The sequence below is a fragment of the Felis catus genome, chromosome C1 (assembly GCF_018350175.1).
Source record: "Felis catus isolate Fca126 chromosome C1, F.catus_Fca126_mat1.0, whole genome shotgun sequence".
Classification (NCBI taxonomy): domain Eukaryota; kingdom Metazoa; phylum Chordata; class Mammalia; order Carnivora; family Felidae; genus Felis; species Felis catus.
The window spans coordinates 130073984-130087361 of NC_058375.1; the positions used below are offsets into that span (position 1 = coordinate 130073984).

The window sequence follows — 13378 nt, forward strand, 5'->3', positions numbered from 1 at the left end:
AGTAACAAATCCATCCTAATAATTCAGCGACTGTGAGAGGGATATGTTGGTTTATTTCTTATGTAGCAGTCCAGGGTGGGCTTTTGGTTAGCTGCGTGGCTCTACTCCATGGTGGGAAAGGCACTCAGACTGGCAGTTGCTTTGCCTTCTTCACTGTATAGTATCTCAGGACCCACAGGGCATCTCTCTGAGACACCCAAAGGGAAGAGAGCACAGAGAAGCCTGAGAGCACTTTTATTTGAGTCTACTCCTGGAATGAAGACATCCCTTCCTTCCACATTTCATTAACTGAGAGGCAGGGGCATGCAGTTGGCTAGCCACATATTTGACCTCTTGCAATGGGAGAAGGAGGAAGGTCCATTCTGGTGGGCAGTTGACAATCTCTGTCACAAATTTGGGGAACATTAATGATTGGGAAGGATGAAAAACAGAATGAATGGCTTTACCCGGGCAGGAAGAACAAGCCTCCGTTTCTTTATCTAATAAACAAAACTTATTCCAGATGATTTCTAAACTTGTTTCCACCTTTGCACTTCTGTGGTTCTGGGAGCTAGCATTCAATGGGTATTGTGTTCAGGTGGAGTAATGTGTTCACGTTCGAAATGGTGCACAGTAACTCTTATGTGGGTAGAGTGGGTCTTGAATAATCCCTGTATTGCACCGGAAATTTTTTTAAAAAAATCAAGTGACAGATATTGATCAAGCAACTACTCCATACCAGACACTTTGAGCCGGGTGCTCTGGAAGACACAAAGAAGTTAATTCATTCTTTTTGAGAATAGATTACATACTATTTATGGAGGAGCTGAGCTGGATGAAGAAAAAGGAAGATTAAAAATGAAGCAGACTAAGTTATGTGCCCAGGATTCTAGACCTCACAGTTTGGGGCAGGAGATGAAGGCATAAATATGAAATGACCCTGGAATATCTTCTATAAGATTTTTGTGAAGAAAAATATCTCTAATATTTTCCTATAAATGTTTCCTTATAATTTGTCCCTTATAATTGAACATATTACATTTCCATTCATTGAAAGTTATGATTAATTAAGCTGAGGTTAACTAGTTTTACTGCAAGTAAAAATGCATGACTCCATCCTCTATTTTATAAACCAATTAATTTAAGATTCTTTATAAGGTAAAATCGGACCGTTAGGCAATTAAACTATTTCATACAATTTACCTAGTTCTGTGAAAATATATTTTCAGGTGTTAAAATCACTGGAAAATTCTGCCAAATGTGGTGGTTTTACTGATGTTAATTCTTATCCAGTCATACCTCTAATATATCCCACGACTCTTATCCTTGGGTATGATTGCTCTATCCTGACTTTATTTTTCTATAGTTTTAGTTTTAAAAATTTTATGTTCATGGGGGAAATTATAACTATGAAGGTTTTGGAGGGAGTGCATTTCTAGCCATGTTCATGTTTAGTTTGGCTTCTGAATCATGTCTTGTTATACACTCACTACAATTATTTTTGTTTTGTCCTGAATATCTGTTTCAATTTACCTTTCTTATGTGACACAAGACCTGAGATTAGGATTCAGTCAGGTTTGTCACTTAATACTGGGCATGTTCTTTACTCTGATGGGGTCTTGGTCTACTTGTTTCTCAAATGAGGGAGTTGAACTAGAAGATAGGTAGGGTGCACTCTCTTTGGAATACTACTCTTCTGTATCTTCATATCTGGCTTACTTTTCTTTATTTGGTTATCAATCTACTACTTTAATTTTCATTGTTAAAAGAGTCTGCTCCTTTAACTTTTTTTTTAGGAAAGTATTGTCAGAAGCTTATCTGAATGAGCATAACCTAGGATGCTTATTAAGATGTAGAATCCTATAGTCAATGACATTGTAATAGCACTGTATGGTGACAGATGGTAGCTACACAGGTAGTGAGCATGGCATAATGTATAGAGAATTTGAATCACATGTTGTACGTCTGAAACCCAAGTAACATTGTGTGTCAATTATTAAATTTTTTAAAAATTTAAAGGTTAAAAAAAGATGTAGGTTCCCTATAAAAAATGTATAATCCCTATAGCACATTCACTAAATCAGTTCAGACTCTCTAGGGAAATACTTCTCGGTGATTGATGTGTATACAAGTCATACGGGGATCTTATTAAAAAGGAAAACTTCCAGTTCAGTGTGTCTGGGGGTAGTACCTGAGATTCTGCATTTCTTTTTCTTTCTTTCTTTTTTTTTCTTTTAACACTTATTTATTTTTTGAGAGACAGAGAGTGTGAGTCGGGGAGAGGTAGGGAGAGAGAGGGAGACACAGAATCTGAAGCAGGCTCCAGGCTCTGAGCTGTTAGCACAGAGCCTATTGCTGGGCTCAAACTCACGAATCATGAGATCGTGACCTGAGCTGAAGTCAGATGCTTGACCGATTGAGCCACCCAGGCGCCCCCAGAGATTCTGCGTTTCTAACAACTGCTAATCTGCCCACCACACTGAAGAGCAAGGCTCTTGAAGCTGTAATGGCAGTTCCAACCTCCCAGAACCATGTTTTGAATGAAGGCAGAATAAGGATCATGCCTAAATGTAGCATGTAGCATCTGAGTCATGTAAATAAGAAAGGTGTTGCAAGAATAAAGATTAAAGAATATAATGTAATATGTATCAGGTGCTCTTTTGGGTGGCCATATCAGAGAACCACACTCATTGTTGCTGTTATTCTAATCATAAGAATGTATTGAAATTCCAAGAACCAAGCAGTAAGAAGAAAATTGTTTCCTTTTTACTGATTGCTGCTTTCCCGCATGCTGTCCATTGGCTCTTTCTCTCATTTCCCTTCCATAGATTTTACAGAGTCTATGGCTGGTATGATCACATTGTTCTTAGTCATGGAAATACAGTCTCTTTCCTGATTCAGTGTGATGAGTAAAATGATTGTTTCTGCTGAAGGGTGAAAAGGTCTTCAAACTAGTTTGCTTTCTAGTAAGCAGTAAGCCTAGAGAGACCCTGGAAAGATGCCTGACATCTCTCTGAAGATTAAATTTCTGCTAAGTGTGTTTTTTTTTAACTGACAAATTTATTGAAACACAATTGCCATATAACATTATTGTAGTTTCAGGTGTACAATTCTTGGTTTAATTTTTATTTTTAAAGGGTCTATTCTTTAACTTTTGATGAATTTATAATTGAGTGTAAAGTTAGCTTACATGAATGTTCTTTTCCTCAACTGCAATATTCAAAGGTAAAAATGGTTCTGTAGAAATGTATGCATTTGCATGTTTAAATGGGATCTGATTTATATGGTGCCAAGTACCATTACTGACAATTATGTAGTCTTTGAAATAAAATTATGACTTAAAAATGTATGTGACATATGTTCTACTCCAATTAAAAAATATGCCTAAGGAAATTATCTTTCTTTCTTTTTTTTTTAATTCCACAAACCCTGCTAAAATCCAAGAATTTTGTAAACCAATTTATATTTTTCCCTTTGCATGGATATGTTCATATCACTCAACATTTGAACACCAGAGTTTTTAATCATATTTCATGCTGCAATAATAATAATTATTATTCCAATCATAAGGGAAGCTTACACTTACAGAGCTCTTACCAGGTACCAGACTATATGCCAAGTGCTTATGTGAATTATCCTTTTACTTTACATTAAAGTCCTCATAGCCAAGGTGCTTTATTTAATATATGCATAAGGAAAATCTTAATGCTCACTTGGTGTTACACACACACACACACACACACACACACACACACACACCCTGAGAAAAGAAAGAAGAGTCTTAAAAAAAACCTGAAGTCATGTGACAGATTTAGCAAATTCTTTTTATTTACATAGAAATGTGTACACATACTTTCTCTGTACACAGAAAATTCTAAGTATATATACATATATGGTTCCCACATATTTTACAATAAATAGTATTTTAATCTTGTTTCTAGATGAAAATAAAAAGATGCCTTAAAATATTTCACACCAACCACAAAATTGCAAAAGCACCTGATGAGCTCAGAGCAAAAATTTCAAGCCTGTACTACCACACACTAAGCCTAGTACAATTTTTCAAAAGACAAAATCAAACACTGTACAGATATCACCAGTAAAAGGAAAGGAATGAAAAGCAAAATAGAGGACAAGAGCTGTTGGCTTTTTAAACAATGCAGTAAGAGCATTTTTGTTGGTTAGACTGGTCTTCCTTCAGTTTAATGTTTTACTTCAACTGATATTTTACAAATAAGGAGTGGGGGCTGGGTAAAGTTAATACCTACTGTAAAAAGAGTAGCTGTTCCATGAGTCTTACAAGTTCTAGAAACATTACTGGCCAGCCAGACCCTCTTCCTGGACTAATGCAAAGATCATCCAGTTCTACGATGCAGGATGACTGTCCACCCGCCTCAGAGAAGATGGCAAGGACACCAACGGTGAAGCCACAATAATGTTGAAGTGATTTCAAAAGCCTGGTGCATCAGGTATCTTCGTTGTTAGCACTTAATAATAATCAGTAATGTTTAAATATACTCTTCATTTCTACATAGAATTTAATCCCTCATTCAAATAATTAACTAAATGCAAAGAGAACTGAATCTGGGAGGCTAAAAATAATGAATCCATAATCCTGGAATTTTGTTAGTCCACTTCCAATTGTTTTCCTTATTCTAACCTCTAGGGAACAACCACTTTCACTTTCAGAGTTGTTCTCTATGTGTATAAAAATCACACTATCAAATGAATAGAATGAAGCTATAGGTTATAGGGTGGATACAGATTTAATGGTATTTTTGGCAATCTCACAGCATTGAATTTGGCAAATGAATCTAAAAACATCATGACCTTCATTATTGTGGGACTCACTTAAAATATAACCAGATTAGCTTTCCCAACCCACTAATATTACTACTCAGGTGAGTAGCCTCAGGATGGTGACCAGCAAAGGGCTAAATGTTTAAGTCACATCCCACTCAAGCTCAGATAATAATGTATTCTGCTCCATTGTGGCACTGTAACTTCACACATGAGGTCTGAAACAAATTTTACCCCTTCATCTCTCATATCAATAACAGCATAGATGTGGGAGGAAAGACAGCAATAAAAACAAGAGTTTGATGTCAGAAATGTGATTCCTCTATCAAATACAATCTTTTCAGTTACTTTACGGAATCTGCTATTTTAAGGTAACCTTCCAAAACATATTTCAAAGGCAGGCTCATTTCAAGAGCAATGTTTATCACATGCATAATTCGGTTCTTTCTCATTACATGTTGCTACCATTGATGTTTCTTTTAGAGAAACAACACTATTTCTAGGACTTAGCCATCCTTCCTGAAAGCGATGGCTTCATACACAGTTTGACTTTTTAGATTAAGGTACTTAAGACCGAAACAAACACATTTTTACATTTAAAGATCTTTCTTTCTTTTTGTTTGTTTGTTTGTTTTTTAAATTTGAAATCTAATAGGGAACTAAGGTTCACTGCCAGAAACAAAAGGGATCCTTTATCATGAAGAGCTGGGCTTGGTTCTTGGTCATTCTAATTAAATATATAGTCATCCCTCATTTACATCACTGTGGAAAAATTCAGCCAGAAGATAAGTATGGAGTCTCGCTATGGTAATTGTAGTCAGGGCAGACTTTCTGCACAAGTTTATAATCAACACTGTAAAAGGCAATGTAAATGCAAATGACCTTGAAGGGTTTGGAGCACAACCAAGACACATGGCTCTGAGTCTGCTCCTGGTAGCAGATCTTCGAGGGGTCAAAGTTGCACAGGGCAGTCTTCTTCGCCCGATCTGTTTTTTCATATTCAATGCGACAATTGAAAGATTTGGACTCCTTGGTCTCTAAGGTAGACTGCGGGGAAACCTCAAATTCCACCACTTTGGAGGGGGGTACCAAACTCACTGAAACATTGCCCAGGCCTGTGGAATTATGTCGGAAATAAACACTGAAGGTTCCATTTCCGTGGTCAACAATTTTCCCTGTGATGAGGAGGTTGAGTTTGACAGTTTTAATGTTGGAATGGAAATCACCCCATCCGAACATCTTCTTAAATTTTCCCGTTTTTACTATCGGCCTCCGTTTAGTTCTTGCCAATGGCTCCTGAACCTCGGTGACGTTGGCCAGCCAATCCCAAAAGTTTTCCATGCTGTCCGCATACGCCAAGTGTCCAGGCTTTGGGACTGGAGACTGTTTAACAAACAGGCGCAGAGGATTGATGATCCTTGAGTGCACCACGTTTCCAACCAATGTCCCCGGAGCATCTTTGTCTTCCCAATCCAGCCCCTCTGTGGCATGCACCACCTTCTTACTTTCACAAAATAACTGTTTGAAAAGAAGAAAGAGAAATAAACTTTAGGTTATGCTTCGAGCGTACACACTAAAGCTAAAGCACAGGGGAAATGCTTGCAGTATTATTTCGATTCTTGATAAATAGCATTTCACACACACAGCTGGGCTCAACAGTGCAATGAGACGGGCATTTCATTCAAACACTGTAAAATTGTGAGTACCAAAATTAAAATGTAATTAGGAAGAGAGTATTTTATTTTAATGGATTGATGTGGTTTTAGTCTCAGCTTCCTAATCTTTACAATACTATCTTTCCAGATTGGAGGAAGGAATGTATTTTGGTATCTCATTCAATAAAAACATTCAATTTGTATGACAAAAACAAAAAAATCATTCAATTTGTGAGGTCTTCTACTTCAGGTAGAAGACAACTCCAGAATGCTGAAGGTTTCTACTAAGAAGCTAGCAACCATCCAAATATAAAATATTAATAAGTCTCTTAAATATATTTAGAAATATTAAGGGTATTATATTCAAAGGCTTATGTCATATCATTTCATAACTTTTGATAATTCCATCTCAAACTCTCTAACAAAAAAGGAGCATGAATAGTAATAGAACGGTCCACAAAAGTTTTAGTTGAAAGAATATAATTTCAAATTTTGTGGTCTTTACACAAATTGCAAATGTATATTTTTAATTAGTAACAGACTATGTATTATTCAACAAATGTTATTACAACTGAATTATATACCCCGAAAGAATTGCTTAAAAGGATGCAAATGTTTTATGGATTCCACAGAACGTGGTTCAGATCCCACCCACTGAAACATAGCACTTAATCTGCATCTGATTTTTCTTTTTATTCTTTTTGTAGTGTAAGAGTCCCCATAATTTCTAAAAATCATTTAGTTAAGTCAATATTGATTTGGAGGGACAGAATCATAATATATGAAACTGTTGCCTGGATTGAATATTTATGGATGACTTATGAAGTCCGGAAAATAGAGGCTTCTGGTGGAAACACAGATAGCCTCTTATCTCTAATGGCACAAACCACTCTGGTAATGATTCTCCAGAAAACTGTCAGCATGATGAAAAGGATGAGAAAGAAGTGAAGCTGTATTTATGAACTGTTTCCCCAACCCTTTCAAACTTGGCAAAGCACCTGGTAAAAATAGTCGCAGATCATTACAAAAAATTATTACTTTCAATCCAATTTTGGGGGGAAAAAAAGAGACATAGCTTGGATTATAAATATTTCACTTGACTGTATGGTAGAGTTTAATAACCTGAGGTTATCTTTGATATATTCACAAAAGTTTAGAAATTCTAATGGAGCTTTGTGCAAAGTGTTTTCACCTACACCTTGTCCCCAGGATCACTTTGGAGTCGGAAACCAAGGACTTCAATGCATGTGTGCTTTTTTCCCCTTTTTTGTACTTTGGGCGGTGAGGCAGAGTTCATAATCTATATATTTGCTTCTGATTAGTTTCCTGAATGTTTTCCTTCCTCATGTCTACTATCTTTAAAAATTCTTTTCCCTTAAATTACTGAGGTTTGGTAGGAGGGCAAATTGATACAATGCACATTCTTACTATATTCAGAACCTAAATGCATACCGCCTTCTTAGGAGCTTGTGAATCCTGAGTTGATACTTCTTTCCTTTGCTGGCATTGAAAGATTAGTATATTCACCAGGAAAAAAAGAATCCTTAGTCTGGATTTCTGGTTCAAAATATTCTGCGTATTTCTGATACTGTAACTAGCTTTCTGATTTTGAATACTCATAATTATGATGTGCACAAATCTCATTCAAAACCATTGGTAACAAACCACGAAGTTCAGTACTGGCTTCAGTTATAACTTGAGTTTCCTGAGAACTGACTGCTGCAGGCTGGTCCAACTGACGTGTCCAGCCTCTCCCCAGCAAGGACAAGGACACGTGGGCAGATAAGAAACCCCTTGCTGATCGAGGCCCAATTTCCCTTCTCTGTGATTATGATTCTTGTTGTCCAGATTCTATTATTTATTTTTCATCCATTTCCAGTATTTCATGAGATGTGCCTTGTTTGGTCAATGCTGACAGACATACCTACCACTTACTAGAATCTTGTAAACAAGAACTTTACTTCCTGATCTCTACTCCCCTATGTGGTACAACTTCCAAACTTCTTTTCTCACTCCTGCCTTCCTTCCTCTCTTTTCATAGGATAAATCCCTTCTGACATTTTCCCCTTCTAAATTGTTAAACAATCTTGGTTCTTACCTTTATGTACCATGCTGCCGATCAATACTATGTTAGTGGAACTAAGACCCATTCTCTATTCAAAAACATTTGTCTTGCTCAGAAGTAGGAGAACATTTTTTGTTACCAACACCAACATGATCTTTTTTATTTTCCCCTAAAAATGTTTGTTTTACATTATACATTTTCCTGAATTTTTTCTACCTGGGTCATTTGTTCTCATTTAGTGCTTGGCCTGGCTTTCTCCTTACTTTTCCATTATTGAAAACCTATAAACATTGAACCCATCATTCAATGACAAGTAAATTTGCAAGTTAACTGGTATTGGCTTATTCACTGCAGAAGCCGTTATGAGACAGATGTTAAGAACTCCTCTTTCTCTAGGACTTCTGCTGTGATGGTTCTGAGATTACTCAATGATAACAAAAACAATAATAATAATAAATGATCATTTACTGAGTTTAAAAAAAAATGAAGATTTTCTTTGTAGTAATTTATGTTGTAACAACTTGACCCAAACATATGTTGACAAACCCTGAGCAATAAGTATGTAAAAAAAAAAATCCTAGTTTATCAAGCAGATAACTTAGATGTGATTACTTGCTTTTAGAAAAGCTCTTCAACTCTTCAGAAAAGATTTCCCATATGAATTTAAAATGTAATTTAATTTCTAAAAAATATATTTTAACACAATACTCTTCAGGTTCAAACTTATTCAAGAAGCTCTTGATTTGAAGGTTGGCTTATATAAAAAATAATAAAATTTAACGAATAGCACAGATCTATAATTGGTCTCTGTTCTCATAAAAATACTCAGACAGTTCCTTAGATAAAAAGTAGATGTACATATGTTTTAATTTTTTTGCTTTGCCTTAGACCATCACATGTCTAGCTTGCTTTGACAGCAATATTAAAGAAGTTGAGAAAAGCTGTGTGTAAGCTTATCTGTTTATTACTTATTATCATAAATACTGATTTCCAAACATAAACCCCAATCTCAAAACGTTATTAGATAATGATATATTGGCAGAAGAGTGTCATTAAAAGGATAAATATATTGCTAATTGTCCTAAAGAGAAGACGACTGTACCTCCTCTTCCAATTCACTCTCCCTTTGGTATAGCTCGTTTGGCTTCACCCCTGGCATGTTTTCTTCAAATGAATACATCACTGTTGAGAGGGCACCCTCCCCTAAACCCGGTCTACAAGGAGTATTGTATGATCTAAGTCCCCAAAGCTCATGCTTAACCTCAGAGACCTAATCAGGGATGACTAAGGGTTGGAGGAAATATAATCTTGCCCCACACTCATCCATACACTGCCAGTATAGAATCAGCATGGTGGAAAAAGCACAGGGATTTGGTGCCTGATGACCTCACACCCCTCACTTAAGTGTTTGATGTGAACCCGTTTTCTCACCTATATCTCCCTTGTTGATCGATTGTAAGGACAAAATGAAAGAATGGATGGAAATTACTGAGCCCAGTCTCTGGCAAGAGTCATTCAATGACTGATGGCTCTTGCATGGTCCAATGGATAGTACCATGTTTCCTATTCAAGAACTGTCTTCAAAGGGTTGTATGAACTCTCGGGCCTCCAGGAAACTGATTAATGGTTAATCAAGCAACTTGTTCAGTGCCATATGACAAATTAATGACTGAGTAGAAAATACCCTTCTCAGCCCCAGAACATCAATCAATCGTTTCCTCCTATTTCCAGTCTTGCTGGCATCTGAGTTATAGCCAGATCACAGGCACAGGTAAGCTCTCTTTGCCAACAAAATGTGTTTGTGGATCTTTGATTCCAACCTACCGAATGAGTCAGGAAAGGGACCTGAAAGTACAAAGTGTCTGGCAGGCGCCCTCGTTCCTGAACAGACAATTTCCATGATACAACATGCTGGGAGAGACTGCAGGTGGTTCTGAACCTGTTGGCAAACCACTCTGTCCAAGACAATGTTGTTAGATGTTATCTACAAAACACATGGCTATATTCCCCCTGGTTACTTTTGTACTTTCTGGGACTCTGTCGGTATCACTGCTGTCTTTTGTCCCATCATATTGCAATAATAATGCAAAAACATTTAACTGCAAGCACCAAATGGAGTTTAAAAAAGGGAGAAAAAAGAGGAATTGCTGTGCTTTATCTGTTTGAACATTCCCTGATTTCCACACATTTATCAAAGTTTAAGTAATTTATGTCTTGGCAGAGTGTATCAATTTCACAAAGCACACACATTAGCGAGATACAATGATATCATATTAGCTTTTTCTGCATCTTACAGAGGAGCTCAAAAAGATTAATAAAAGCTCAAACCTTCATCAATTAAATGAAGCAGGTGGAAGGAAGGGAATAGAGGAAGAAGACTGCATTTCATTTCAATTCTTTGTTTTTAGGGGGAAAGAAGCTGACAGGTTCAAATCATTCATCATAACAAGCTGGAGTTGAATTTCGCTGATAATTAAATGCATTTTTTTCCCCAAGAGGCAAAGAAGTTGCAATGAATTTTATAGTAGCAGATGTGAGAACTGTCACGAATTATGGAAATAATTTATAAACCAAAAAGCATCTTCATCTGCAAATACTATATCAGAAGATCCTTTTAAAAACTACATTTGTCATGTATTTTTCAATAAGCACTTTATTTTAGAATAATTTTAGTTTACAGAGAAAAGCTGTGTAATACAGAGTTACCATATGCCCTGCACCCCATTTCCTATATTGTTAATTTCTTACACTGCAACACACTTGTCACAACTAATGAACCAATAATGACACATTATTATGAACTAAAGTCCATAGTTTGCTCAGATTTCCTTCATTTTTCCTTAATGTCCTTTATCTACTTGAGGATCCCATCTAGAATGCCACAGTACATTTGGTCATCATGAATCCTTAGGCTTGTCTTGTCTATGTCTTTCCTTGTTTATGATGACATTTTGTATGTTTTGAAGAGTATTGGTTAGGCATTTTGTAGAATGTCCTTCAATTTGAGTTTGTCTGATTTTTTCTCATATTTACACTGGAGTTACAGATTTGGGGAGGAAGAACACAGAGGTAAGGTACCATTTTCATCACTTCATCTCAAGGGTCCATGTTAGCAACACATTTTATGACTATTGATGTTACTCTTAATATTTGGCTTAGGGAGAGAAGATCCTCTTTTTAAAGTTTTCCTTTCAGGGGGCACTTGGGTGGCTCAGTCGGTTAAGCTTCTGACTCTTGATTTCAACTCAGGTCATGATCTCACCGTTTGTGAGATTGAGCCCCGTGTTGGGCTTTGTGCTGATAGCACAGAGTCTGCGTGGTATTCTCTCTTTCCCTCTCTCTCTGCCCCTGTCCCACTCATGCTTGAGCTCTTCCTCTCTCAAGATAAATAAATAAACATTAAAAAAAATAAATTTTTCCTTTCAGAATTTTCACAAGGCTTATTCATTTTTGTTATCATAAGCTTAGTTTAAAATTGTTTTAATGTTTATTTATTTTTGAGAGGAGAGAGAGAGACAGAGTGTAAGCAAGGGAGGAGCAGAGAGAGACGCAGAATCTAAAGCAGGCAACAGGCTCTGAGCTGTTGGCTCAGAGCCCGACACGGGGCTCGAACTCATGAATCGTGAGATCATGACCTAGCCAAAGTCAGATGCTTAACCAACTGAGCCACCCAAGTGTCCCTACCATAAGCTTAGTTTAATTTACCCTTAATTCAGTGGCACTTGGTTAGGATTAAATTTTTTTTAAGTGAAGCATTCTCAAGCATTTTAATTTATAACTAGTGCATCCCTGAATTATCTAAAATAACCTCAGAGTTGCTTGGGAAATAATACACTACTTATAAAGCATTTCAGCAACATTATGTGCTATAAATATGTCTGTCCTCATTATTTATTATTTTATTTTTATTTAATATTAATTTCTTAAAAACTGGGTCCATTTCGATACCTGGTAGCTCAATAGGAAGAGCTTGTTCTATCAATATCTTATGTAGAATTAGACACCGACTACATCAGATTCAAATGTCTGTTTTCTCAGTTTTGGAGCCTGTGCACTGTACTTGATTCTCCATATCCAGTGAGTCAGTATCAACTTTTCTTTGTACGTGTTTGGCAACGGGAATGGAGCTAATGAAAGAAAACCTCACAAAAGGGTGTTCTATATTCATAGTATTCTGGTGCTACACTACCATGAATGCTACTTGGTGTCCTGTGGGATTTGGGACAGTGAGACCTTTGCCATAATTATGGGATAATTCTTTTCTATATGTCCATACTGTGAGAGCTTTGTTTCTTCCCTGTAGCTGTATGCTCTAGGGCTGGGAGTAGAGAAGAGGGAGAAGATTTCTTTACACACAGAAAGGAAGTGAAAGACCTTTAAAGCTTTGAGCTTCTGGGGTTCAAATTCCATTCAATGTATGCCATGCCATTATCGGTCCAGATAGTTCTATCCTATAGCGCTTCTAACAGATGCTGTTTTTATTTGAAGAAATGCCAGGGGAGGAGATATCCCCACCAGCCTTGCTGTCCTAGTCCAGTGTTTAACAATTATAGCTGACACTTTTATTTAATACCCATTCACTCTTCACTTACATGGCACCAGGGGAGTAGGAGAGGCTTGGATTTCTTAAGGAATTGAAGATTAGCCCTTGAAGCTCACAGTTTCTATATACAGTTCTCCTGACTTAGCAAGACCAGACTGGATGACATTAACACACCTTGTTTAAGAAAGTAGGGAGCCTAAGACAGCTTGGAAATATTTCCACAAAAATTATTTTATTATTATTTTTTTAATGTTTATTTATTTTGGAGATAGTGAGAGAGACCGAGTGGGAATGCGAAGGGGCAGAGAGAGAGGGAGACACAGAATCTGAAGCAGG

At 36.8% G+C, this 13378-nt stretch overlaps 1 protein-coding gene across 1 annotated transcript in view; it reads right to left on the bottom strand.

The window, feature by feature from the left end:
• Nucleotides 1-3777: 3777 nt before the first annotated feature.
• Nucleotides 3778-13378, bottom strand: part of NXPH2 (neurexophilin 2) — a 113715-nt gene continuing 104114 nt past the window's right edge. Inside the window, exon 2 of the mRNA XM_023259297.2 lies at nucleotides 3778-6297. Within this exon, the coding sequence (XP_023115065.1) occupies nucleotides 5554-6297 (744 nt within the window). The 3' untranslated portion in view covers nucleotides 3778-5553. The remainder of the gene's footprint in view (nucleotides 6298-13378) is intronic.